A 27305-nucleotide genomic window follows, 5' to 3' on the forward strand; every position below is an offset into this window, starting at 1 on the left:
AGGAGACACCCAGTTTAGAACCGAGATGCCCTGGGAAAAGCCTGGAGAGATTCCCTGGGCCTTAGCCTAACCCTTTCCATGAATCAATCTTTTGGGGTGGTACCGTTGAACTTGGGGGCCACTGAGCCACATCCCCAGCCCTAGTTTGTATTTCATTTAGAGACTGGGTCTCACTGAGTTGCTTAACACCTCGCTTTTGCTGAGGCTGGCTTTGAACTCATGTTCCTCCTGCCTCAGCCTCCTGAGCTGCTGGGATTACAGGTGTGTGCCATCATGCCCGGTTCCATGGATATCCATGAACCTTTTTTGTGTGTGTGGTGCTGGGGATTGGACCCAGGGCCTTGTGCATGCGAGGCAAGCACTCTGCCAACTGAGTTGTAGTCCCAATATCTTTTGATAATCATGAAAACAGCCCGAAGGAGAGAGGTGGTTCCCAGAGCAGGTGTTCTGGTCTCACTCTGGCCTCTGAGGTGGCAGTCAGTGGCCAAGTCGCATCCTGCCCCATGCTTTTCTGGACTTCTGGGAGGAGGCAGTGACTGTGATGGAGACTATGTGTATGTGAGCTCAGGCTCCTGGGGTGACTAAACAGCTGGCCTTGGCACCCTCTGTCCTGTGCCCTCTGCAACCCAAGAGTGCTGGGTACCTACCATTGATGATCCGGGCCACCCGCCATAGCCGGAGCAGGATCAACAAGCCCAGAGCCTCAAAGTCATGCTCCCGGAACAGGAGGACTATGTCGAGGATGAAGGAGACCACCACCACGACAGCATCCAGGATCTCAAACTTGTGGTGAAAGAATTCCAGGCGGAAGACGAAGATTTTAAAGAAAATCTCCATCATAAAGAAGGTCAAGATGGCGATGCTCATGTAGTGGAACACCTGGAGGGGAGGAAGAGCCACAGTCAGGAGATGGTGCCATGGGCCACAGGGCAGGTCACAGAGACTGACCTTGAGTACCCCTGCTAGTTACCAGAGGGAGAATTCACTGGACAAATACCGAACTCCCAGCTCAGGTGCTGTGCTAAGGGTCACTGGCATGGCAGGTGGGCAATGCCAGAATTCAGAGTCCACTCCCCCACCCCCGGCAGCCTGGCAGCCCCACCGCTAGGGACACACCCCAGGGCAAAGCTTGTGCGTGCCCAAGACATGTCATGGGGTGTTTACAGCAGTGGTTCGCAGAACCTGCGATCTTTGCCTTGTCTGTGAACAATGTCAGCGTCATTGGAACCACCCAGCAAGTTCTCATGGCACTCCATAGACATCCTGCTCCACTGTTAGGGCCTGGGTAGAGCCACCCACATGTGCCCACCTGGAAAGACCACCATGGTGGGAGCAAGTGAAGAGGGTCCCCAGATTTCAGTTATGAACACCTCACTAGGGAAACAACCTCTGGCTCTGGAGCAGAGGACATAGTAAGTGAGCTGGGCTCCGTGTGCCAGGAAGGACATGCACAGGCTTAAGGGCGTCATGTCAAAAGGACATAGTAGTCAGCCTGAAGAGGCTCACAGCTGCCAAATTTGGGACAATTTGAACATCAGAAAGGCTGACCGAGATTGACTAATACACGGAATAAAAAATTAAAATCTCAGGTCCACGGCGGGGCAGGCACACAGGCTTCAAAGACAGCATCTGGTTATGGAAGGGTGGCCATTACTAAGGGTGGGGGAGAGAAGGAACCAGAAAATCACATTCTGTACCCCTCAGTGTTCACTGCTCGGGCAAGGATCATGCCTCTAGGGAAGGGGACATTTGTGTCGTACCAAAGTATCACTAGGCAGGCTATTTATAACTGCAAAGGGACACATGTCCCTGGACAGTAGTATGGTACAGCATTTGCTGCTTAAATTGAAAGATGTAGCTGAGTATCGCTGAGTGGGAGACCCAACTTTATGTGGCACTCCTGAAGGCGCCACATAAAGAACATGTCCCACGAGAACACTTCCTGACGGAGCCTCTGTTTCTAGGGAACCAACTAATGGGTCTCTTTGTCTGGATTTATCCAGACTAACCTAGAACCTCTGACAGCCTACAGGACAACTGACTGGACAATTCAAAAACTTGGTATCATGAGGAGGGGAAAAGGCCGAGCGCTGGCTCTATGTTACAGAGGACATCTTGGGACAAGCGAGGAGATTCAAAGTGGTGATGATATATCTGCTGACCACTGAATCGGGTCTGACGGTTCTGCAGGTGAAAGACCTTATTCCTACACTGCTGAAGTGTTCAAGGGGGAAGTGTCGCTACATCTGTGACTTATTTTCAAATGGCCAGGCAGAAATACCTGTGCCCGTGTGGATGTATACTGATGAAGGAAATTGCGTATTGGCTATTTTTCATAATTAAAAAGCATTGGGAAAAGACAGTATGGCAGATATGTTATTGATTCTATTAAGAAAGTGGGAGAACTGAGCAAGGTGATGCACGCTTATGATCCCATCAGCTTGGGAGGCTGAGGCAGGAGAATCTCCAGTTCAAAGCCAGCCTCAGCAAAAGCGAGGTGCTAGGCAACTCAGAGAGACTCTGTCTCTAAATAAAATATTTTTTAAAAGGCTGGGATGTGGCTCAGTGGTTCAATGCCCCTGACTTCAATCCCTGGCACAAAAACAAACAAAATCAAAAAAACCCAAAAACAAAAGCCAGAAAGTGGGCGAGAGAAGGTACTCCTCGGGCTGGGGATGTGGCTCAGTGGTAGCGCGCTCGTCAGGGATGCGTGAGGCACTGGGTTCAATCCTAAGCACCACATAAAAGTAAAAGATATTGTGGGGGCTAGGGTTGTGGCTCAAATGGTCGAGTGCTCGCTTAGCACGTGTGAGGCACTGGGCTTGATCCTCAGCACCACATAAAAATAAAATGAAGATATTGTATGCACCTAAAACTAAAAAATAAATATTTAAATTTTTTTAAAAATAAAGATATTGTTCCACCTAAAACCAAAAAATAAATGTTTAAAAAAAAAAAAAGGTACTCCTCCTTCCTTGCAGACCAGGCCGGCATAGGTGACAACAGAACAGAGTTGCCTCTGCCCTTTTACTATTTATAAAGATAGGCATTTAATAGGGATTCCATTTTTCCCCCACAAAGCACATGGGGAGATGCCTCTGAGGCTTGGATTTCCTCCTGTGTTTCCACTGCCTGTTGGGTGAACATCTGGGTCGGGCTCAGCCTTTAGTGGATGTCACTGAAGGGACCAGGAAAACACCAACAGAAGACAGGAGGAAAACGACACTCCTGCCCCTGGGAGAGGAACGTGTGTGCCTCATGTCCCTGATTACATAGGCCTGCAACCAGTGACTGGCTCTGGCGAGCTTCAGTGAAATGAGCTTCCTCCTCGTACTAAATGCTTCTCTCTCAAATTCGGAAAGGCAGGCCTCTTCTCCAGCCATTGACTAAAACACCTAAACTACTTCCCAGCAAGCCCTGTGGCTCCAAGCGGGGTGGTAGCCGCCCCCTCTGCCCCCAGTGCAGATAACAGAAGTGACCCACATCAGGAGCACCCCAGAGAGCGGGGACAAGCTACCTTGGGCACATAGTTGTTCTTGTCAGGCTGGATGATCTTCAGGTCCAAAATGAGCTCAGCGAGCACCAGGAGAGCGTCCAGAATGACCAGGCAGATGATGACGACCTATGGGCAGTGGGGGGACAGAAAGTGTGAGCCTGAAACAGGGCCCTCCTCCCACCCTTAGGAGCTGCCTGGAAACATCAGTGAGACCACCAGGTACAGGTGCCGAGGAGGGAGAGCCACTGCCAATACCTTCCTGGAGGGAGCCTGCAGGGGCAGGTCCCCACAGTCACAAGCTGCCACCTGCCCACCACCTCTCTCCCCAACCTCTCTCTGCCGCTGACTCACTGCCCCTCGACGACACCAGGTTCTTCCTTGCTCCTTCACCTTTTCCCTGCGCTGGCTCAGACCAAGTTCCACCTCCCAGATGGCAAACGTTTTTTAAAAGTTACATTTTTCTATTTCTGGGGATTGCTGTCGCCACAGGGTGCACAGAACATATACTGAAGAAGTCATCTGACACATCCCGCCTCAGGGCTCTGGGATCTGGAAGGGGGGACTCCAGGGGCTGCCGACTCTTCAGGTGACAGTGATGCCACTGTACACAGAAACCAGCTCCTGCTTGTCGGGGACGGAGAGCAGGCTGGGTTTCCTGGACAATTGGGAAGAGCTGAGTGGCAGAGTGGGGCTCTGTGACTTGCTACAGAGGGTCAGTGGGTGCCAGAGCAAGGGGTTATCTCATTGATGGCAGCGGGGATGCTGCTGGTGAGGCCACTAATGGCAGGAGTACATTGACAGGGTTCTGACAGTCCATGGTGGCTATGGAAATGGCAGCAGTGGGGGAGCCCCAAGGGACCCTGTGTGATACCCCTCTTTCCTCAGAAATTCCAGAACTCAGGCCTTGCCTCTCACGCTGTTAGATCCGTTGATTTTGACCTCTAAAACGTAATCTGCTGTAAACTGGCAGTTTCACATTGAAATTCAACAAGTTGGGGCCTATGAAGAAGGGACTGTTTAACTTTTTGGCCATTTCTACCTGTAGTTAGTTGTTGCAGTAAAGTGTCTGATGATGTCTTGATGATGTGGCAAATGGCTCTGCAAGGAAGTTTCCACACACATCCAAATTCAGCAGCTTAGTAAAGATTCAAGCCTAGGGTATTTTCTTTTTCTTTCTTTCTTTCTTTTTTTTTTTTTTTTTAATCTTTGGTTTTATTTTAGAACCAACGGGATCTGAGAGTTCTTATAGTCTTAAAAAAAAAAAGCCAGGCACAGATATTTAGACCTAAGATCCAGTATTCAGCCCTAAAATGGAATGAAGGGCCGCACGTGTTATATCATGCCACGTGAAGGGGCCAGACACGGGAGACCACGCATCGCATGCCTCCTTCCATACAGTGTCCAGACAGGCTCGTCCAGAGGGACAGCGCAGACAGAAGGCCTTGGGGAGACTGGGAAGTGATGGCTCAATAAGAACAGGGTCTCTTTGGAGAACATTCTGGAACTAGAGAGTGGTGGGCTACATAACACTGACTGTACTAAAAACACCACAGAATTACTTCAAAATGATTGATTTCATATGAATCTCACCCGAGTTTATAAAAAGCAGAAACAAAAGTGAGAGAAAGATTCAAGACCAAGAAAAACCATAATGCCTGGACCCTAATCCTGGCTCCTGTGAACCCTTAATCTGCCGCTCACCAGGCAGCACTGTCTGGAAGAAGCCACGTCATAGAGAAAAATGCAGAGAATCTGGAGAAGCCCTTAATCCCCAACCCTCCCCTGCAGGGCCAGGCCAGGCCTGTGGCTGTCCCAGGTCCCCACACCAGCACCTTCCAGTGCTGTAGAGCCTCCATGAGCTGGTGCTTCAAATCTGAGAAAGTGGAGTTGGCCACCTCTTCTGCCCCCAGGTGACCGGGGAGTGTGGCGTGGGACAGAGGAGAGTGCAGGGCAGAGTTCTCCCGCCCACAGGCAGGAGTAAGAGCAACGCTCCCCACTGAGGGCACCGCCCATGGTGCCACAGAGACATGGTCCACCCACCTTCTCTCCTAGGTGAGCTACCCCATGAGAGAAGGGACAGCAGTAGCTGTCATCTCACCTTGGCCACCTCAAACCACCCAAGAAAGGGATTCCAGGACCTTCTTGCATGCTACTATCAGAGAGCAACACCCCTGATTTCCTGTCCCCTACTCCATCTGGCTACCCTGTCCCACCACAGCCCCTCTCCCCATCTGATGAGCTTGCACCCCAACCCTGTAGAGAACCCTCTGCCTGCCACGCCCCTCCTGCTGCTGCAGGGTCGCTGCTCACCATGTGAGTCACGGCCTCCTGGCAACCCCTCCAAGGCACTTGGCTCTTTCCCTGCTTGTGCCCTTGGCAAAAACGGCCCCTGTACTTAGAAAGCGTCCCCCTTCCATCCACAGGGCTCATTCCTGCTCAGCCCTCCAGTGTTGGGGGACATGTTACCTCCTTTGATTTCCAGTCCTCCATCAGGCCCTGGGCCTCCCAAGATTTCTCAGAGACCCTTCTGTCCCCTGTCAGGGGTCTTCTACCTGGGCTTATTATCCCTGTGATTCTTGTCTATCTGCAGACTCTCAGGTCCCCTTCAGTGAGGGCAGGGATAAGTTCACTGCTGTATTCAGTAGATGCTCTTTAAATAACTGTCACATGACTGAATAAACATCTTGATTTATTTTGTGACAGTTATCAGTTGGCTTTTCCCCAATAGTGTCTGTGGAGGTCCTGGCTCCGGGTGAGTCCTGATCCCCAGCAGGCTGAGTGGACCAGTGGTCCATTCAGGAGGCAGGGAACATCCTGAGGGGGTGGTCCAGGGCTCCAGGGCTCCCCTTGCAGCTGGAAGGAAGCTGGCTTCTTCCTTCAGCTCCTGAAATTGAGGGTTTGGAACTTCAACCCCAACAAGTTAATACCATGTTTCTGTTCCCGTCACAGCCACAGAGCAGAGCTGAGGAGCAGCAGGCGCTGGGTGGCTTCCCTTCTGTGAGCCACCCAAGAATGGATCAGATAAAGACCAAACCGTTTGTTTCTGTTTTACTCTAAAACAGGTGGGTGATGGCAGAGGCCAGGGCTGCCTGCCTCTCTGCTTCCAGAGGGATAGGGTCCAGGGAGGATGTCTGCGACAGTGTCCCTAAAATGCTTCCCTTGGGACCTGGACCTTCAAGGAGCTGTGAACTCCCTTGACGTCTCTGAACCCCCACATTCTCCCAGGACCCAGAATGTGCTTCCAGACACCAGCCTGCCCCCCTCAGAGCAGAGGGTGGGGTTTCTGGGGCTGAGTAGACTCAACCTGCATTTGACCTTCAAAATCAAAATGTCCTTGTGACCCCACAAAGCTCAGTTCCCGCTGCTCTTCTTTGAGGCCCAGGCCTCCCTGCCTCCACATGGTCCCATCGGGAGGGCAGCCATGGTTTCAAGCCTGGCAGACACTCTTGGCCTCACTTCACAAGAAGAGGCTGAGGGTGTTGTTCTCGAGCCCCAGGAGACAGGGCCCCCTTTCGGCCTTGCTCAAGATCAGGCAGACTGTTTGCTGAATTTGCAGATAAATTTTTTTTCTGCCCCCAATGATTACCGTCTTACTCGTGTGTGTGTGTGTGTGTGTGTGTGTGTGTGTGTGTGTGTGTGTGTTTGTGTGTATAAAAATTGCTATAGTGATCATTTTTAAATTGGAGCAGCTTGGCAGAGTTAGGTATGTCCCAAAGGAGCAGCTGGCCACTCACTAGCTCCTGTCACCCAGCCCCTGTCACCCAGCAGCCACTCCCCTCTCCTGCCCCCTCACTTGAGCACTACCAACTTGCTTTCTGTCTACCTGGATCTGCCTGTTCTGGATGCTTCCTATCAATGGCTTTGTACACCTCGTGGCCCGGAGCCCTGGCCTTAAGGATGGTCCTTGTGTCATGAGTTAGAGCCTCATTCCCGCCCAGGGCTCAACTTCAGCCTGTAGTTCGGATAGAAGGTAGACCACATTTTGTTTATCCATTCACCTGCTGCTGATGAGGATTATTTCCTCCCTGACAACATGGGATGGGCCCATGGCACCCCAGTGAGCCTGGGGCTCCTGGCACGTGGTGGGCATCTGTGAAGGAGCAGTGGAGTGGCAGAGGTAGGTCCCTCCCTGCAGGCCTGGTGACTTCCACAGGAGGCCCTTCCCCACCTGGGGCCTCTGGGCCTTTGCCCCTCCTACCTGAAATCTGTGGGAGCTGAAGAGCTTCCTCAATATGCTCCTGAAGTCGCGGGCAGGCTTGGGCGCCGACCTGGGTGCAGCCTCAGCATCCCCTGTGCCACCCTCCTCGCCTGAGGCTGGCACGGGCGGCGGTTCCTCCTCCTCCTCCTCCTCCTCGTTCTCCCATTTCTTGTAGTTGATGTTCCAGGTGTGGTAGTCATCCCCGACCACGGTGAAATGCCTCAGGAACTTGCTCATCCTCTCGGCAGGAGTCCTGCGTGTGGCCCTGCGGGGGACGACCTGGAGGGTGGGACAAAGGCAGAGCTCAGGCAGGGCTGAGGGGAGCAGGCCCAGGTGGCCCCAGCGCTCAGAGCACCCTGAACACAGCTACACGAGGTCTCAGTGGTTTCTGGTGCTTTTATTTTTAGAATCCAGGGGCTCAGTGTCGGTGAGGGTGAGGCAACAGGAAACCCCAGACCCCGCCAGACCTGTCCCTGCGGTCAGGCCGGCAGGAACCAGTGGAATCGGTACTACTACTACGGCCCAGTCACAAAATACCCACAGCAGCCCCAGGCCCGGAAGAGCCGCCCTGTAGTTCAGACCTCACGGGAGGTGAGCACAGGGTATGGGGAGATGAGGGCGACCCGTAAAACACCCAGAGTCTCACAGAGAAGTCGGGGTACACTCGCCCTCCATGCCACAGATCCATTCTGGACAGGGACTTCATCCAGTGCTGTTTTAACTACACTGACAGTTGTTTAAAGAGGGAGAACTTCAAAGAAAAGCAGGTATTCCATCCCTTTACTTAACCCATCTTATCCTACCAGAGATCAACATTTTTACTAAGTAATATCACTCATAGGTATGAGTACAAGAATAGGTGATATGACAAGTAGAACAGGGAAAGAGAGTCCAAAGAGACCCATGTCCCTGTGGGAACTTGGAGGTGAGGTGTTAGCGATCCACACCAGTAGGAACAGATTAGAGAAGTTAGGACATGTGACTTCACCATTGGGGGTAAAAAAATCCAGTCCCTACCTCATGCCACACACAGAATAAATTTCAGATGCCTTAACATTAACATGCATATGTTAAAACAAAACTTAAGGTATCAGGAGAAATACAGACAGGTATCTTCATGGCCTCAGGATAGGAAAAGATTGTATACATAACACACAAAATGTAAAATAGATGCAACTGCATCCAAACCAAAAGCTTTCAGATGACATGCACGTGTGTACACACAAACACACATCCCTGCAAAATTAAGACTTCCCACAGACTGAGAGTAAATATTTGCAATATACTTAACACTCGAAGATTTAGAGTTGGAATATAAGAAGAAATCTTATAAATCAAAAAGAAGAGGACTGGGCAGTGATATTAACAGGCAGATCAGGTAAGAGAAAATGCAAATGGCCCAGCGAGGCTCAACCTCACTAGTACTTAGGAAAATGTGAAAGGAAGCAACAGTTACGCATATTTTCACTCCTGAGATTAGCAAGAATCTTCAAAATCTCTCATATCCAGTGCTGGGGATGGTGTGAAGCAGCAGGGTCTCTTGAACCCTAAAGTTAGGAATGGACACCAGTAGCTTCATTTGGGGAAGCAATTGGCATTGTCTGGGCAAGTTAAGTTGTATCTTTAAAAATTTTTTTCAAATATTTATTTAGTTGTAGATGAACACATGGTATCTTTATTTATTTTTATGTGGTGCTGAGGATCAAACCCAGTGCCTCACACATGTGAGGCAAGCGTTTTACCACTGAGCTACAGCCCCAGCCCCTTAAGTTGTATCTTAATCATCTAGAGATTCCATCCCTTCCCAGTGTCCAAAGAGAAACCTGTCCACATGTGCTCAAGTTGGTACCATGTTCAAGAACGTTCACTGGAAATATTCATTGCCATAAATCTGGGCGGTAGAAAAATGTCTCTTCATTGTTCATGTAATGGAATGCTATGCAGGAGTCAAAAAGAAAGAACTGAGCATCCTCAACAGTAGATCCCTCCTTCCCTGGCTCTGGGTGCCACAATCTCCTAGTTCTCCTCGTGTCAGTCTCTCTTGCAGGATCCTTTAAAGGAAGACCTTATATTTAAGTACTGGAATTCCCAGGGCCTGGGCTCTGCCCACCGCTCTTTTTAAGTCTCACCCGGCACCACGGCTTGAAAAACCATCTCTACCTGGATGATGCTTGAATTCCACCTCCAGTCCCATCTCCCACCCGAACTCCAGACTCACCAGCCAACGGCAGGCAGAGTATCTTCCTTAGTTGCGTGACAGCTTCACAGTTAGCACATCTAAAGCAGAGTTAGTCATTCTTCACCAAACTGTCCCCATTTTAGTTTATGACATTTCATTTGTCCACTTCCTTAGGCCAAAAACACAGAGCATCCTTCTTGACTCTTCTCCCACCCAACAGGGTCCTGCTGGCTCTGCCTTTCAACTGTGTTCCAAATAGGACATCCCTGGCCCAAGCCAATTGTTCCCTGTAATCTGCTGCTTGCATTACTGCAGTGGCCTCCTGCAGCCTCCCAACCTCCCTTCTCTATAGTAACCAGAGAGAACTTTCTAAGACCTAAATGAGATCATGTCCCGCCCCTACCTAACGCCCTCAGGTGATCCTTCACTGCACTGGGTCCCCCTTCCTGGACATCTGCCTGGCTCACACCCTCCCTGAGGGCAGATGTGCTCAGACCTCACCTCTTCTGAGACCCGGTCACTCCCCAGTCCCACCCATCTCCATCCCCTGCTTCACTTCCCCTCCCTACACTCTGCTGTTGGATGTCGCTGTGCACTCGTTATCCACCTCCCCCACTGGACTCCAGGCTCCACAGAGAGGGACCTTTTCTTCCTTGTGCAACTGCACACCCAGTGCCAAGGACAATGCTTTGCACTTAACACCCAGAAACACTCATCTGAGGGACGGAGGAATACAGGAACGTGGGTAGACCTTTAACCCTGGCCAGCATGGAATGAAGATGTGGAATAATATGAAATTTTCAAGTGAAAATTTGGAATTCATGGAAAATATTACGACTACATATTGCTTTTGGAATGTGTAAAAATATGAGCACAATCATGTAAGAGAATGGGATTTCCACTTCTGGCCATGCTTAAGTAATTAGTAGTAGATTATCCCTCCTGCTAGAAACAAATATAAAACTAGATAAGACATGAAATTTAGCTGGGCACAGTGGGGCACACCTGTAATCCCAGAGACTTGGGAGGCTGAGGCAGGAGGACCAGAGTTTGAGGCCAGCTTCAGCAACTTAGTGAGGCCCTGTCTCAAAAAAATAATAAGGGCTGGGGATGTGGTTCTGAAGTAAAGCACCCCTGGGTTCAATCCCCAGTACCCCCCAAAAAAAAAAATCACCATTATCTCTGAGAGTAAATCAAGTGATTTGAGCCCTCCCATCACCCTGACTTTATATGTAGAGATACCTACTGGACTGTGGAGGTAAAAACTATATTTCAGGACTTGAGTCTCCCTCCTTCAGGGAGTACCAGAGGAAAGGAAGCCGAGCAGGAAAGGATCACCAAGGACTTCGGCTGAGTCCTAAACTTCACACATATGGAACAGACTCCAGGAAGCAAGGAAAAAACCTTACTTTCAGGGGTGGAGAGAACTTCTGGGGAGTTGTGAACTTGAACAACTACCATTGATAACACAGGGCTGGATAGGGGGAATGTATGAGTTCTAATACCCAAAGTAGATTTTATTGAACACCTAAGCATTTGTAGAAATTCCAGAAAAGCAGGCCATAGAAATAGGCCAAATATAAGTCTACAGTAAGAGCTACCTTAGATTCATCCCAACAAAACTTTAAACAAGCTTTGAAAAGATTAAGCTGATCCCCAACTAATTAGTAGAACAAAACTCAATACTCTGTCGGGGAAGACAACAGCATGCACTTGACAACAGAGAGTACATATTGTCCAGCACACAACAAAAAAATTATTAGCTAAAGAAGCAGAAAAATGTGGTCCATAATCAGTATAAAAATCAATTAATAAAAGACTCAAATGGGTATAGATATTAGAACTGGCCAACAAAGACTACCATGACAAATATATTCAAAGATTTCAAGGAAAGTTTAATGAAGGAACAAAGAATCTCAATAAAGGAAACTAAGAAAAAGATTCAAATGGTGACTGTGGAACTAAAAAATACATATATGAAATGAAGAATCAATAGATGGACTAACATCTGATAAGATACTACAGAAGAAAAGATCAGCAAACTTAAGGACAGGGTAATAGAAAATACTAAGTGGAAAGAAAAATGGCTAAAGGCAAAAAAACCCCACAAAAACTCAGGGACACTATCAAGTGATCTAACATGTCGGTGTCTGTTGTAATGAAAGGAGATGGTAGGGAGATTAAGGAAGAAAAAATTTTGAATAAATCATGGCTTTAAATGTCCAGATTAGATTTTAAAAATACATACACACACACACACACACACACACACACATACACATATATAAAAACATATAAATCCATGAAGCTCAATGAACTGCAAGCAGGAAAAACATACAAAAGAATGTACTAGAAGGAGACACCAAATTCATTATCGTGGTTCCTCAGGGAAGGGTAAAGGCTATAGCAATCAAAATGTGAGAATCAAAAAGTATTCGAACTCTACCTGGAAAATATCCTTTCGAATTATCCAGAGATTTGATTAAAATATGACAAAACATTAACATCTTCCAATTCAGGGTGAAGACCACATAAGTCTTTGCCAATATTTCATTCTTTTGTATTTTTAATATATTTTTTTCAAAGTAAAATGAAAATCTCTCTCCAGCTTGGGTGCACACTTAAGGATTTTTCCAGGATAAGTTTCACCAGCTTAGAGAGAAGACCTGGGCTGGTCCACCCAGTTTTTCACAAATGGGGGCATTTCAGAGATGGGGAGCAAGGCTTGTTCATGGCCAGCTAATCGGCAGCATCACAATTGAGAGAGACTGAGACGCAAGCTCTCTGGCCCCGGTCCACCATCTGGTCCTCTGATCTACGGGACCTTATTCATTTCTAAGCTCTAACTTTGGTCAGAGAATGCCATTTCCTTCACAAACCTGTGAACCCTACATTTTCTAGTTAAGTGCCCTGGGGAAGCCCCGGCACTATAAAGACAGTGAGGCCGTAGGTGAGGTGAGCAGGGGGGGTTGTTCCAAAACTCTGCACCCAGGAATCCAGCCTGGGCTCCAGGCTGCCTCCCTGCCCCATCCCCGACGTTCTTCAGGCACCTTGGGAACCTCAGACATGAGATTTCCCCGGATGCTGATGAGCCCCCAGTGAACTCCAAAGGGCTCCTGCAGTCTCTCGCTTTCTGATTCTTTCCCCAGCCATGATCCTGGGGCCGTGTACAGCTCTCTCCTCACCTCCACAGTTTACTTCCTCCTCTGCCACCACCCAGTCTGAGCTCTCACCTCCATTGCCCAGGAAGGCCACACAGCCTCCGACTGCTCTGATTCCTCCAGGGCACTCTCCTCCCATCAGCCTGAGTGGGCTCTGTGAACCCTCACCCTTGACCTGCTTCTCCCTGTGACAGCCTTTTACTCTTGCAATGAGAGCTCAAGGCCTCATGTGACATGCGCAGCCCCAAGGGCTTGGCCTTCCTCCTTCCCCACAGCCTGCTCTCTGTGCTCAAACCACACTGGCCACCATCTGTCCCTCCAATGCTCCATGCTGCCCCCGACTGAGCCTTAAACAGGCTGTTCACTCAACCTGGCCTGCTCTCCTCCCCACGCCGAGCTTGGCTCACTCTTACTCAGGCTTAACGCCTTGGCTGAAGTACCACTTCTTCGGAGAGGTCCTCCCTGACCTCTGAGATCTAAACAGATCCTCTCCCAGTTTGATAACCTCTCTGCACACGCTTGACTTTTCCTTGAGAGCCCTTATCATGGTTTCCCACAGGAAATTGTTTGGTGCGCCCTTGATGTATTTCTTCTCTCTTAGCATTTAAACTCCATGAAGGTGGGATCTGTGTCACCTGAGTCTCATGTGACATCTGACTCATGGCAGAAACCTCTGCACACCTGTCAGCCAAGGATGCTGATACCCTGCCTCCCCTGCCAGGTCATAATTTCCCCCCAGAAACACACCACCCGGCAGACGAGGGCTGCCTCAGCCACTTGTCAGCATGGTGGACGCTCAGGGTACTCTACAGAAACCACAATTATTTTTATTTCACAGGAAAGTTTTCTTTCCGAAACCTCATGACCAGTAAAGAAGCAGCTTTTAGCAATTTGGGATGAAGATATTTGTGGCGCCCAGCAGAGCAGAAAATAATTCTGGTTTTAAGTCAAGACTGTCCTGGCAGAAGCAGAAAAGTTCCAGAAAAGGGCTAAGGCAGAGCTGACCGCAGAGCTTCTGTGGGCCCCTGCAGCTTCACCACGCTGGCCCCTGGGCACCCATAGGAGGGGGTGGACCAAGACACAGGAGCCCTTCCCAGTGCCTGGCGGGGGCAGCCCCTAGCGTGCGGGCTCTGACTCTCCTAACAAGGAACGCCCTCCTCTCCACCTTTGCCAGTGTCTGCAGAGCCTGCTCACCCACCTGCTGCCGAAGTGCCCCATGCCCCCCAGATCTCTCAGGTACAGGAACTGCTAATGGAGTCCCTTTGTGCCTTAAGCTTGATGGAGCTGTTTCTGTCACTTGCAACCCCAAGAACCTACACCATAGAGTCACTGACATGGACACTCCCCGGCTCCCTCTCCCCTGCATGAACCCGGGCTGTGACATCCCCACACTCCTGTCTCCAAGGCGACCTTCCTGTACTGAAGTCCAAGACTCCAGTTCCTGTTGGCTTGACCGCAACCACCCACTTGTCCGTCTCTCCTCCTGATCTCTCTCCTGTCTCTGCCTCTCAGGCTCCTGTGCCATGTTCCTGTCCCCGTGCTGGTTGCTCTGGGCTGGGGGACGCTGCCCATTTGATGGTCTTGGCATGCCCGTGTTCTCAGTGTGGTTCACATGGAAATCAAAGCCTGCCGCCTGCTGTCTGAGGTCCTTTGTTTGCCGTGACCCAAACTGAACTCATTTCTCCCCTAAATCTGCACACTGTCCCTCCAATGAGGAAGGAGTCCCTCGGCTCCTTCCTCACTAGAGCCTCCTTGGTTCCACTCTGCGGAGGCCACGTGCCTCCCCTGCCTCCTCTCCAGCTCAGGCGCCCTCCCGCAGCAGCCTCTTCCCTGGCAGGGCCAGAGGCCTCCTCCTGCGACCCAGTCAGGCTGCCCCCACTGCAAGGCCCTCTCAGGATGAAGCGTGGGTTTTTTTTTCAAGCGTGGCCTCCTGCTAGGCGGGGCCTCCTCCCGGCCTCATCTTCCTGTCTTCTCTGCGGCTGCCACACCCCAGGCTACTCCAGGCTCCTCGGGTTCTAGGTGCCCCTACTCCCTCTGCTCCTGGGACCCCCCACCAGCCTGCTCCGTAGTCCACGCTGCCCTCTGCCTGCTCATCCTCGAGTTTTGGGCAGAGGTCCTGCCTCCCTGGAGGCCTTCCAGTGATCCTTCCCCATCTACCTGCACCCGGGCCATCGCCTCTCTGAGAGCTGGGCCGCGGTGCTGGGGGTGGGGTAGGGGGTGGGCAGGGACCCTTCTCCCTCCATCACTGGAAGGGCTCCATGGGTATTTAATCCATGGACTCTCAGCACGTGGCCGTGACAGGAGCTGCCCCACCCAGCGTGTTGGCTAGGGCACAGGACAGGTGCTGCTCCAGGACAGCTACGGCCTGAGGGGAGAAAGCAAGAGCAAGACACAGAAGGGGCCAGAGCAAGGTCCCCAGTGCCCTGAAGCCACCGTCTGCAGGAGGGGAAAGTCCCTATTTCAGGGCCCTCCAACTACAGAGAAGGTACTTTTTAAGAAATTCAGTCACCTCGCGATTTCCAGGGCCTACAGCTTTTCGGTCCCCATCTCCCCGGCTCCGGCCCAGAACTGTTCTTGGGAACCTGATTTGCCAACCGGCCACCACCTGCACCCCCGGCTCCAACAAGGGCAAGAGCGGCCAGAGCCCCTGCCACCGATGTTTATTCTATCTCATGCGCTGCTCCTGTCCCCTGGCTGTTCTGTTTCAACTCTAACAATGGGTGGAAACCAACGCCACCATTAGGGTCCCGTGGACGGAGGTGAGTCACCCCAAATCACACACTGCCAGAAACCAGGAGAGCCATGCCTGCCCTGGGCTGTGACCTGGAGACCACGTTCTGGGACACAGGGCCCCAGGAGTCGGGAGCCAGAGAGCACAGATCCCCCAGCTCAGAGGGTGCGGTGGGTTAAACCGTGGTCCCCCAAACTCCTGTGCCCTCAGAATGTGACCTTATTTGGAATGTGGGACTTTACCTGTATAATTAAAGATCTTGATACACTCGTCCTGGAGTGAGGGAGGGGCCTATCTAAATCCAGTGACCCGTGTCCCTAGGAGGAGAGGCGAGGACGTGAAGATGGAGGAGACGGGGGTGATGCCTCCAGGAGCCAGTGACACCCAGGACTGTCGGCCCCACCCACGCTAGAGAGAGGCCTGGGACAGGTCCTCTCCCAGAGCCTACAGGAGATCCTGCCGACACCCTGATTCTGGACTTCTGGCCTCCAGAACCAAATCAGAGGGAATGATAAGTAAATGATAAATAAGTAAATGCTCGGTCCCGAGCCTGTGCCACGCGGGGACAGCTATCCTAGGACACTATCACAGAGTCTATCTATGGACCACATGCTCTGTCCTTTCATCCTCCCAGGCCACCTCCCACCTGGACCCCAAGGAGGAATCAAGCTTCTCCAGAGGCCACCAAACCGCTGTGCAGATGCGGCTCATCTCTGCAGCTGGTACCGGCAGCAGGGGCTCCCTCTGTGCCCAGCTTGCAGGCCACCCCCCTGCTCTCACTGGATGCCTCTGATGACCAGTGGAAACAGGTGGAGTGATGGGAACAGCCTCTCCATCTATGGGAGGGAAAACAGGCGCGGAGAGGAGAGAAGCTGGCCTCAAGTCCCACTGTGTCACACACCAGCAGCCGGAGATAAGACAGGGCAGTGGGCACTCCTGGAGCCCCTGTGGGGCACGTTGACAGGCAGGCCCTTTGTAGAAGGGCCACCAGACATTTCCTCCCTCCCCCTCCCCCTTCCCCTCCTCCTCCTCATCTTCCTCCTTGTCTTCCTTATCTTCCTCCTTCTGCTCCTCCTCCTCTTCCTTCTTCTCCTCTTCTTCTAGGACACACAGTCTTGCAATCTGGCCCAGTCTGGCTCCAAACTCCTGGGCTCAAGTGATCCTCCTGCCTCAGCCTCCCAAGCACCAGGGAATATAATCAATTGGAAGAAAAAAGAAAATTTCCCTTTTGCCCTGCCAGGTATGGGAGTGCAGGAGGGAACTGGGCTCAGACAGGTTTCTACCAAAACTCACCCTAACAACAGACACACGTTCATATGGACACTCTCCACAGCCCCCTAAGTCAGCCCCAAACTGGAAACAACCCAAAACTCTGTTGCTAAATACACCATGGTAGACCCGTGCTGCAGAGCAGCGTGTGCAGCCATGCAGAAGGTGGCAAGTGACAGAGCCATGCTGAAAGTCCCCAATCTGTGCTCGAAGGGAGAACTGACAAAAATCAACCTCCCAAACCACATGGTTTCTCCCGGGAGGGGAAGAAAGTGGGGCTGGCATGCAGGGTGAAGAGGAACTTTCCATATTTTTTCCTGTTAGTTTTAACCATAAGAATTGTCATTTGGAGAGGAAGATCCAGCCTTTAAAGAATCAAATAGTGAGCTGGACGAGGCGGGGCACACCTGTAACCCCAGCAACTCAGGAGGCTGGGTCACAAGTTCAAGGCCAGCTCAGCAACTTAGCAAGGCCATAAGTAACTTAGTGAGACCTGTCTCAAAATAAAAAAATAAAAAGGGCTGAGGATGAAGCTCAGTGGTTTAAAAAAAGAAAGAAAAAAATTAAGTGGTAAATGAGTATTCAGTGGAGGCAGGGAGAGAATGAATTCCTGAATAAGGAAAACCAAAATAACTAAAGATATAATTCAAGAAAACTTTCTGGAAATAAATGAGGACTTTTTGTTAATGCCATTTTTGTAAGTTAAAACTGGTATAAATTGCGAATTTCATAAAGTTCAACCTAATATATGTTTATATATAGGCATGTTCATTGATTTAGTTTCTTATGCTGAGAACTTGTTTGTGTAGAGTTGTTTAAAACAAAAAATGATAAGTAAATGATAAATCCAGCATATAAACTCTAGTCTACTGGCTTTATTTCAAGACACTCTGCTGAGGGAAAATGTGCAGAAAAGGATTTAGAAAAGAAAAAAAAAAAAGCAATAAGAATGACGGTCACTGTAAGAGGAGGAATCAAGGTCCTGAGCTGTGGTCTTCTGTCCTTAGCAGATGGGGACACTGAGGTCCTGCAACGTGGCCACCCAGGCCATGGGACTTGTCCCTGGTTCTGCTGCCTCCTGGTCCACTCCCAGGCAGTCCAGGGAACTGCCCGGCAGAGCCTGTCACTGTGGCCCTGATCTGCATATCAGCAATAATTGACTCTTGGTCTGCCCTGCCTCTGCCACCTCTGTCGCAGGGCCTTTGCACATGCAGGTTCCGCTGTCTGGAATATGTAACCTGCTTTGCCTTGTCATCTCTCTTCCTTTCCCTCTTTCAGGTCCCTCTCAAGCATCCCAGCTCATGGGACTGGCCCAAGGCTCCCCAACTGCAGGTTCACATCCACCTATTTGTGTGACTGAGTCTGTCACCCCTGTCCCTGACTGATCACTGCCAGGCCAGGTGGGCTCCGGCCTCAGGGACACACACGGGATGGAGGGATGAAACCCTGGGCAGATCTCTCACGCGGGGAGGCAGGATGACTTCGAGGGCAGTTCACCTGCCCCCTGGGAGGCTCTGTTCTGAGGAATGCCTATTTTTAAGATCAGGGAAGTCTTTAAATAAGCGTAGAAGGTTTTCCTTTTCTGGGGCGGGGAGGAAGTGTGTCCGAGGTTCATAAAACAACGCCTGTGAGGTGGGAGGGGGCCCTACTGGGGGCACATCTGGTGGCCCAGGTCCCCAGCCTGTGCTTCCTTCCCGAGCCAACAGGCCTGGCTGCAAATCTGGCACAAGGATTGTAAGGCCGCGGGGAGACCATAGCTATAGGAGTGGACGGCACAGGTCATTGGAACCCTCTCCAGAGCACCTGCGGTGGTAGGAGCTCTGTGCAGAGTGCTTTATAGCACAGGGCCGGAACCCTGTGGGGGGAGGGGGAACGAATCGTCTCCGTTTACAGATGAGCAAACTGGGAACAGAGAGGTAAGCAACTTGCCCCAGGTCACACAGCCAATGAGAAGCAGAGCTAGGACACCAACCCAGGCTGCCCAGCATATGCCTTCCTCTTGGGTGACCCTTGTGAACACTGCCAGCTCCCAGCTGGTGAAGTCCCATGTTGGGTGGGGAGCTTGGGACAATACTCTTCAGTAAGACATCAGACTTCATATCCTTCCTCCTGGCACGCACTGACTCGCACAGTCTGCGGCCAACTCTGCAGTTACTGAGTGTGGGACACCCAGACTTCCCACTTTATCCTGTTCTATACCCTAAGACAGCCCACTAAATGGATTTCAAGACCAGCAATGAGTTTGACGGTCACTAGTCTAAGGGGAGAGGCCCTGCCTATTTCCCTGGAGGAGGGAGAAGATGACAGTCAGAGAAGTGAGAGGGTCCCAAGGTCCAACGTCTGGAGCAACAGCCATAAGGGCATACGTTGTGCTGCTGGCTTCATAAACGCAGAGGAAAAACATTTTCCAGAAATTAAGAGTTGTGCTGGGCTCTATGGTGCAGGCCTGGAATCCCAGCAACTCAGGAGGCTGAGGCAGGAGGATTGCAAGTTTGAGGCCAGCCTCAGCAACTTAGCAAGACCCTGTCTAAAAATAAAAAAATACATTAAGGGGGTGCTGGGGATGTAGCTCAGTAGTATAGTGCCCCAGGGTTCAACCTCCAGTACGTAAATAAATACATAAGAGTTGTCATCAGCATGGCTTAGTCCCCAGGGACAATGTCTTAGAGTTGCTTCAGCCATGGAAATGACAGAGGCAGCAGTTCAGGGTCCTCGGTTTCCTTCTCCACATTCCACAGAGGGGACCCTGCCCTGCCCAACCAGTGGCTCTTGGCCTTAGATGCACGTTAGAATCACCTAGAAACTTTTAAAAGCCCTGATGAACCTCCAGATTCAGAGGTTCTGCTTTCCTTGGCCTGGTGTGGTGATTGCTAATGTGCAGCCAAGGCAGACAACCTGCACCGGAAAGAGCCCACAGCTGCACCCTCAGCCTGCACCCAGAATGAGCTAAAGGGCTACAAGGGCGTCTCAGCAGCCTGGTGGCACACTCCTGGAATCCCAGTGACTCGGAGGCTAAGGGAGGAGGATCACAGGTTTGAGGTTAGCCTCAGCTCTGCCTCTCACTGGCTGTGTGATGTGGGTCAAGTCACTTGGCCTCTCTGTTCTCAGTTTGCTCCTCTGTAAGTAGGGACAACTTGGTGGACTGTCTCAAAAAATGCAAAGGGTTGGGGACAGAGCTCGGGGACAGAGCACCCTAATTCCCAGGTTCCCCAGATGGGGTGGGCGGATGCCACTGCCTGCATTGCGCTGAGGAGTCAGGCTGGCCGATGGGCCCCTTGTACTCACCATGGAGCCTGCGATGTCCACGCCCTGCGTGCTGCAGCCAGCCGCCCCTGCCCCCAGTGCCGATGAATCCTCCACCACAATTCTGCAAGCTATTGTCCCACTTTACAGAAGAGGAAAACTGGGGCTCAGAGAGGCAGGGAGAGGCAGAGAGGGACCCCACAAGAGGACAGTGTCCATGGCCACTGCAAATCAGGTCTGCCTGGGGCTGGAAACCCCACTGCTTTCTCCCACAAAAAGACCAGGAGAACCAGTCAACAAAACAGCTCTAGGAGCAAAGCCATGAAGGCTCGGTTCTCAGAGCACGAGGAGCCCGACCAGCTCGACCACGAACACAGGCCTGATCTTTGGCCAGGAAGAGGCGGGTTTGTCCCAGGTGGTCCTGACCCCTCTTCCCAGCTCCTGGACGTGCTGTCCAGGGCCAGCCTTGGTGTGGTGACCCCCAGGAGCTCCCCAAGGTGTGTCCCCTGTTGGTTCAGCCTCCCGTTGCCCTGCAGGGGCCGTGCCCTGGTGACGGCCTGTGACAAGGCGCCCCCACCCCTGCATCTGCCCAGCTTCAGTCAGACGCCCGCCTCCTCGGGACCCCTGCCCGGCTTTACCTAGAGAACAGACTTTGCCCTACTCCACTCCGTCTAGTGGGGCTGGGGCAAAAGCACGGCCACAAAAGGGAACAGCCACAATCCAGACCTCTGTCACCTCCCCACCTCCTCCACCACCTCCTCTCAGATTTGCATCTTTGACAATTATAATCAAGGACCGGAGACCAGGGACAGGCCTTTTCGATGGCCAAGAAACTTCCTGAGGAGTCAGAGGGTCTTACTGAATCCTGACGGCTTCTCATTTTTAGCACCTTTATCAGCAACGCCAAGACCATGTTTTCTCACAGCTTTGGGATCGGGATGTGCCTTTGCCTGTTTTGCATTTTCCTCCGCGGTGCTGGGGGTCAAAGCCAGGCCTCGGCACTCCCCCGTGGCCTGCCGGGGACCCCCTGTCCTTCACAGCACATGCAATAACAGCGCAGGTACAGTCAGCAGCATCTGACACGCTAAGAACATAGCGCCACAAGTGACTTTTTCCTTTTGATGGATTGTTTCCTTTCCCTTAATGGGATGGACATACTTGAACGCCAACATCCTCACCAATCTTGATGCACACTGTCACCTCTGCTCAGCACAGCTGTGGGGGCTAAGCCAGTCCCCAGCACAGGTGCCCCAGCTGCCTGTACCTTTTTGGTTCACTTAACTTAACGGAGAATTGCAAACGAAAGAAAAGTCACTGCCGTATCCACACCTTTCTTCGACGCTTTGTTACCTGGAACTTGGGGACCACCTAACTCTCACAGCCACTTGGCCACCTGCCACCCATGTGAGGACACACAGGTTGCTACCACTCTGTGTCCTGCTGACCCCCATGTGGCTTCTTGGGTCCGCCCCAGGCACCCCCTGCCACCCTGGGCTCCTGTAGCTCGCCCCTCCACAGCCGGCCCCTGCCGGCCCCCAGGCCCTTGGGGGGGAACTCCGGAAGGGGAAGCCGACACTTCCTTCCCCCTTTGCAACTTTTGCCACTGATATACCCCAAACCCAACCAACCCAAACCCCAACGTCAAGGTCAGGATTTATCAGTCCTGCTTGGGATGGCCACAGGACACAGCAGGCCAAGCTTTGCTGTGAAGTCAGGCTGGGTTGAAACCCGATTTGCCACTCCCCAGCTGTGTGAATCTGAGCAAGTGGCTTTAGGTCTCTGTGCCCAAATATCCTGACCTGTAAGACAGGATGCTAAAGAAAAGTCCCAACAGACTCAGCATCTCCCTGGTGTCTGCAGACCCCAATTCCTTGATCCTCCTGATAGCCCTTCAGGGGCTAAGGTGGGAACTAATCTTTCTGTCATTTTCCAGAGGAGGACACTGAGGCATAAGGAGGTGAAGGGCCAGGTTTTGTGACGCAGGGTTGTTAAAACAGGAATTTACCTTTACGTCACTGGAGGCCATCTTCTGTGGTCTCTGGATCTGGAAAACAAGAACATATTTGTTTGGATCTGTCACTCTGTTGCTGTGGCCCCAGCATGCACCTGGCAATCTCTCCTTACAGATTAGGTCTATGTTAACTTAGTGTCAACAGAGTTTGAAAACAGCATAAAGCTCACAATGTATGTAAAAGGACATGTACCCTGGATACACACCCCAAAAGAACTGAAAACAAGTACTCCAACAAACACCTGTTGGAGTACTGGGTCCACATTTTGGAGATGGTGAACAATATGTAGTAGAAGTATTCACCATCTCTGAAAGGTGGAAACAACCCATATGTCCATTGATGGGTATGGATAAACAGAATGTGGTATATCCATGCCATGGAATATTATGCAGCCACAAACAGAAATGAAGCACTGACCCCTACAAAGACACAGATGAACCTTGAAAACACTATGCTAAGAAAAGGTGGCTGGACACAATATGCATATACCATGTGATCCCCACTTGTACGAAACAGCCAGAATAGGCAGATCCATGGAGACAGGAAGGAGACTGGTGGATGCTGGGGACCAGGGGAAGGGAAGAGCAGGGAGTGACTGCTTAAAGGGTCTCCTCTTAGGGTGATGACTGATCTGGAATTAGATCCATGGGATGGCTTGATGGCAGCACGATATTGCAAATGCACTCAATGCTACTGAATTAGGAGCTTCAACCTGGTCCATTTAATGCTATGGAAATTTCATTCCAATTCCAAAGACAGTCATTGCCTTGCAGTGGAGGGCTCTGAAAAAGACTCACATGCCCACCGAGGGTCTGGGTGGTTGCCTGCTGTGCACCTGAGCAGTGGGAGGGTGCATAGTCTGCGAGTGTAGATGTAGAAAAGAGAAAGAAGATCCTGTCACAGCATGGCAGGGGTAAGATGGCCCCATCTACGTAGAAAAAACACGCACGTGCTTTAAAAGCTTTTTTTAAGTCTGTAAGGGAGGCAGTGAGAGTGTTCACAGTGGTCATCTTTGGGAGCAGAGGGAGTAACCTGGACTTGGGATTGAGTGACTGTCCTCCTCTTTGCTTCTGTAAAGTCTGAACTGTAAGAATTCTGAGATGGGGGATTATCCAGTGGACCCACTGAACTCGGCGGGGGGGGGGGGTCTTTGTAAGTGGAGGTGGATGTGAAGCAGAGGAGACAGAGATCGGGAGGTGCCTAAGCTGCTGGCTTTGAAGACGGAGGAAGGGCCCGCTGCAGGCACCTCTAGAAGTTGGTAGGATGGGCCACCAGAGTCCCCTGCCCCCAGTCTGAGGAAGCAGGGCAGCCCCGGCAGCGCCCCCTTCAGGTTCACTGAGACTGAACATAGACTCCTGACCCACAGAACTGTACAGGTACAAATGCGGGTTGTGTCAAGCCACCAAGTCTGTGGCATTTGATCAATGGCAAAAGGAGACTAGCACAGCACCTCGGGGCTGGTCCCACGCCAGCACGCTGAGGGCCAAGGGCACTCCTTGTAATGGCCACATAGGAGTCCCCTTCAGAGACGTGTGTGGGCCTCTAGTGACGGACAGTTAGGTTGTTCCCCAGTCTTTTCTTGCCTCAATGTGTCAATGAGTAATTCTACATGCTTTGTGTTATTTTTATAATTAAAAGAGTAAAATATTAGCATTTGGGGAAAAAATTCACATACAAAAAAAATAAAATAAAATAAAGCAAACCCCAGCTTTCTCTCCTCTCCCACAGTCTGGGTGCAACAGGACTGTGGAGAGCTTCTTTCTGGTTGGCTAACAGAGCAGCGTCTGCAGGCGGCGAGTTTAGCTCAGTGCAGCCCTGGCCCAGCACCCGGGGGCCTCCCTCACCCCTTCTGCATGAGATGGGCTCCAGCAGCTCCTTTACACAGATGAAGGTGAAGGGAAGGACCAAGGTGCTCTGGAGGGTCCCTTCCTCACAAGACAGGAAGCAGAGCTGGCACCCATGAGTACCCAGCTTCACACATTCAAGCAGCAAAAAATGTAGAACTCCCAGGCTCTCCCCCATTAAACTAGTCAAGACAAATAAAAGTGATAAAGCATGATGCTCACAGGGCTGTGGGGAAACTTATGCACACTTCTGGGGATCACTGCTCTAATGGGCATTTGGCAACAAGGGTCCGCTGCCTTCAAGATGATCAGACCCCTGACCTGAACACTTCACTTTGGAAATTATATGTCAAAAAAGTCATCTGACAGCAATGACAATATTTACACAAATGTACAACAATGTTTACAGCTGAACTGGATATTCTGGGCACAATCTAGAACAGCCCCCCCTTAGGGAAAAGCTGAGGAAGGCAGAGGGCTACTGGGAGGAGTGACAATATTGAGGTCTATGCAGAGAGGCAGAAAGAACTCTGGTGAGCAACAAGAAGGGAGAAATGGAGGCCTCTGGTGCTTTACATTCTGCTGGCGATTGTACAAAATTATCTGAACCTTTACCAGATGCCAAGAACTGTGCTGGGTGAAGAGGCAAGAAAAAGAGGTCAGGTCAAGGGTAGGCTGATGTTTCAGCCCCAGGAGACAAAAAAAAAAAAAAAAAACCCAAGGAAAGAAATACATAAGCGAGATCACACTCCCCGCCACCCTCGGCTGCGTGCTGGGAAGGAAAAAACCTGGTCACGCACTAGAAAGCAGCCAGCGTGCGTGCGAGGGAGGCTCCTGCAAGTGGAGTGGTCAGACTCCTGAGGAAGTGACAGCTACAGTTTCCTGAATGTCAAGGGGACCAGTCATTCGATATTTCAGGGAAAGGTGTTCCTGGGGAAAGGAGAGCCTGCGCTCTCACCCCTTGAGAGAGCAAGAAGCTTGGGAGAATGGGGAGACTCCTGATGGAGGACAGCGGCAGGAGATGAGTCCAGAGTGAAGCAGGAGGAATGCAAGTTCAAAGCCAGCCTCAGCAACTCAGCAACACCCTGTCTCAAAGTTAAATATAAAAAGGGCTGGGGATGTGGCTCAGTGGTTAAGCAGCCCTGGGTTCATCCCCAGTGCCTCCCCCGCCCCCCCCAAAAAAAAGAAAGAAAAAGAATAATCACTTGGGGCCCAAGTATGGAAGGTGGATGAGGGTTTGGGGTCAAGAATGCTGCAGGGAGGCCAAGGGGAGGCCCTCAGTGACAGTGACATTGGCCTGAACTTGGGGATCAAAGTGAGAACACAGAGGCCAGACTTGGATATGCTTAGGGGGAGATGGTGTGGGGTGGGGAATGGAGAACCAAGCCACCAAGGGCGACCAGGCCAGCTAGGCTGTGGCAAGAGCTCTCTGGGCTTCCTCCTTGCTAGACAGCAATGTGGTGGGGGAGGGCTGGAGGCCGCAGAGGAGCCTGGAATTATGCAAGTTTTAGCCCAAAGCTTGTCAAAACCCTGTCCTCAACAGCTTTCCCCCAGGGGACTCGCAGGGGAGAAGTTGCTGGCTCTGATCTTGGTTTTACTCAAGTTCCTGGTAGGGGACCTCCGGAAATACTGCAGATCTAGAGCCCCACCAGCCTGAGATTTGAGGGGCCCAGGAGGAGGAGCGCTTCCAAAGGTGTGGGATGGGAGGGAGGGGACACAGCTTGGTAGGAAGCTGAGCTAAGTCTTTACACCAGGCATCTCACTTAATCTCCTCAGCATCCTGTGAGGTAGGTGCCAGGCTGAACCCCAGGGGGCAGATAAGGAAACTTGAGACACAAAGCGACAAAGTCACATGGCTAAGCCTGCAAGATCCCCTGCCCTGGCCTGGCAGAGGAACCTCCAGCATTCCTGGAGGGGGCTGGCTGAGAGGAAAGCCCCCCTCTCTCCTGGAGGTCACCCCAACCCTAGCCCACCATTATTGTTCCTTAGCTCCCCTGACCCAAGAGTGGGTGTTCCAAGGAATTTCCAGGTGAAGGACCTGCTGCCCTGGGCCTTCCTTCTGCAGGGACGGGTTGGGGGGCTCACTTTGGGCTCCTCCTGGGGTACCCCACCTGCCTTCCCTGTCCCTGTTCCCCTGGGCAGCAGGGACTGGGGCAGGACAGAGGGATGGAAGGACGGGGCTCCACACAGACCTGGCTGTGAGTTCAGGCTCTGTCTCCTTCTTCGGCTGCGACCCAAGGTACCGCGCCTCTCCAAGTCCCGGCGTCTCCACCTGTAAGCGGGAGGGAGACCGCGATGGGCGCTGCGCCACCTGTTGCAGCCCTGGGTGATGAAGTGATGGCACCTGGCCGGGTCGCGCGCGGTGAGAAAGGACAGTTCTTGGCACTGGACCCCAGGGGGACAAGGCCGCGGCGGGAGGGCTGCCCTGCAGCCTGGCACCCGGCGACGCGGGGTCCCGGGGTCCCTCCGCCCTCGGGGGCAGCGAGCACGGGCGCGGCTGGGGGCGGGTCCTGCGGAGTTCCCTCGGCGAGGGCGCCCCGGGTGCGAGGGTCCCCGCTGCTCTGAGGGGTCGGGATGGGGGAGGAGGGCGCGACCCCGGCCGGGAACTCACCGCGCGTCCGCGGCCACCGCAGCGACTGGCAGCCCCGCGTCGCCGCCGCCCCTTCCTCCAGGCCCGCCCCGCCCCGACGCCGGGCTCTGGCCGAGTCCCAGCGCGCGTCCCCGTGCCCGCCCCGCCCCCGTCCTGCGGACGGACTAAGTCCCGCCCGGCGGCCCGTCGCGAATCACGGGAATCCGCGACCCGGGAAGGGGCGGGGGAGGGACGCACTTCCTTCCTCCGCGGAGGGTCGAGGCTGGGCCCCCCGCAGCCTCCCCGCCACCCCTGCCTCCCGACTCCCTAGGGTGGCCTCGTCCGCCGTCCCCAGCACAGTCTGTCAGGCAGAGGGCGGAGGGTGGCAGAGTGTCCTAAGGGGATGGCCAACCTGGAAACCCTGGGGGCTCCCCTGATGGGACTGAGGCTGGAGGAGGGGAGGGGCGCCCTGCTCCAGGCCTGGGTGGTCAGAGGAGCCCGCCTGGCTCTTTGCGGCCCTCGCAGCGGCTGTGCCTCGGGTTTGTCCTGTTAGCGTGTCTTCAACAGGCCACTGGTCCCAGGCTCGCAGGCGCAGAGGCCATC

At 52.2% G+C, this 27305-nt stretch overlaps 1 protein-coding gene across 1 annotated transcript in view; it reads right to left on the minus strand.

Moving 5' to 3' along the window:
* Positions 1-26778, minus strand: part of Hvcn1 (hydrogen voltage gated channel 1) — a 28295-nt gene extending 1517 nt beyond the window's left edge. Inside the window, exons 1-6 of the mRNA XM_026386161.2 lie at positions 26745-26778; positions 26326-26405; positions 22283-22321; positions 7695-7973; positions 3518-3622; positions 648-879 (exon numbers count right to left, since the gene is read on the minus strand). Of these exons, the coding sequence (XP_026241946.1) occupies positions 648-879; positions 3518-3622; positions 7695-7973; positions 22283-22303 (637 nt within the window). The 5' untranslated portion in view covers positions 22304-22321; positions 26326-26405; positions 26745-26778. The remainder of the gene's footprint in view (positions 1-647; positions 880-3517; positions 3623-7694; positions 7974-22282; positions 22322-26325; positions 26406-26744) is intronic.
* Between the last annotated feature and the right edge of the window lie 527 nt (positions 26779-27305).

This window comes from Urocitellus parryii, chromosome 3, assembly GCF_045843805.1.
Source record: "Urocitellus parryii isolate mUroPar1 chromosome 3, mUroPar1.hap1, whole genome shotgun sequence".
Taxonomy (NCBI): Eukaryota; Metazoa; Chordata; class Mammalia; order Rodentia; family Sciuridae; genus Urocitellus; species Urocitellus parryii.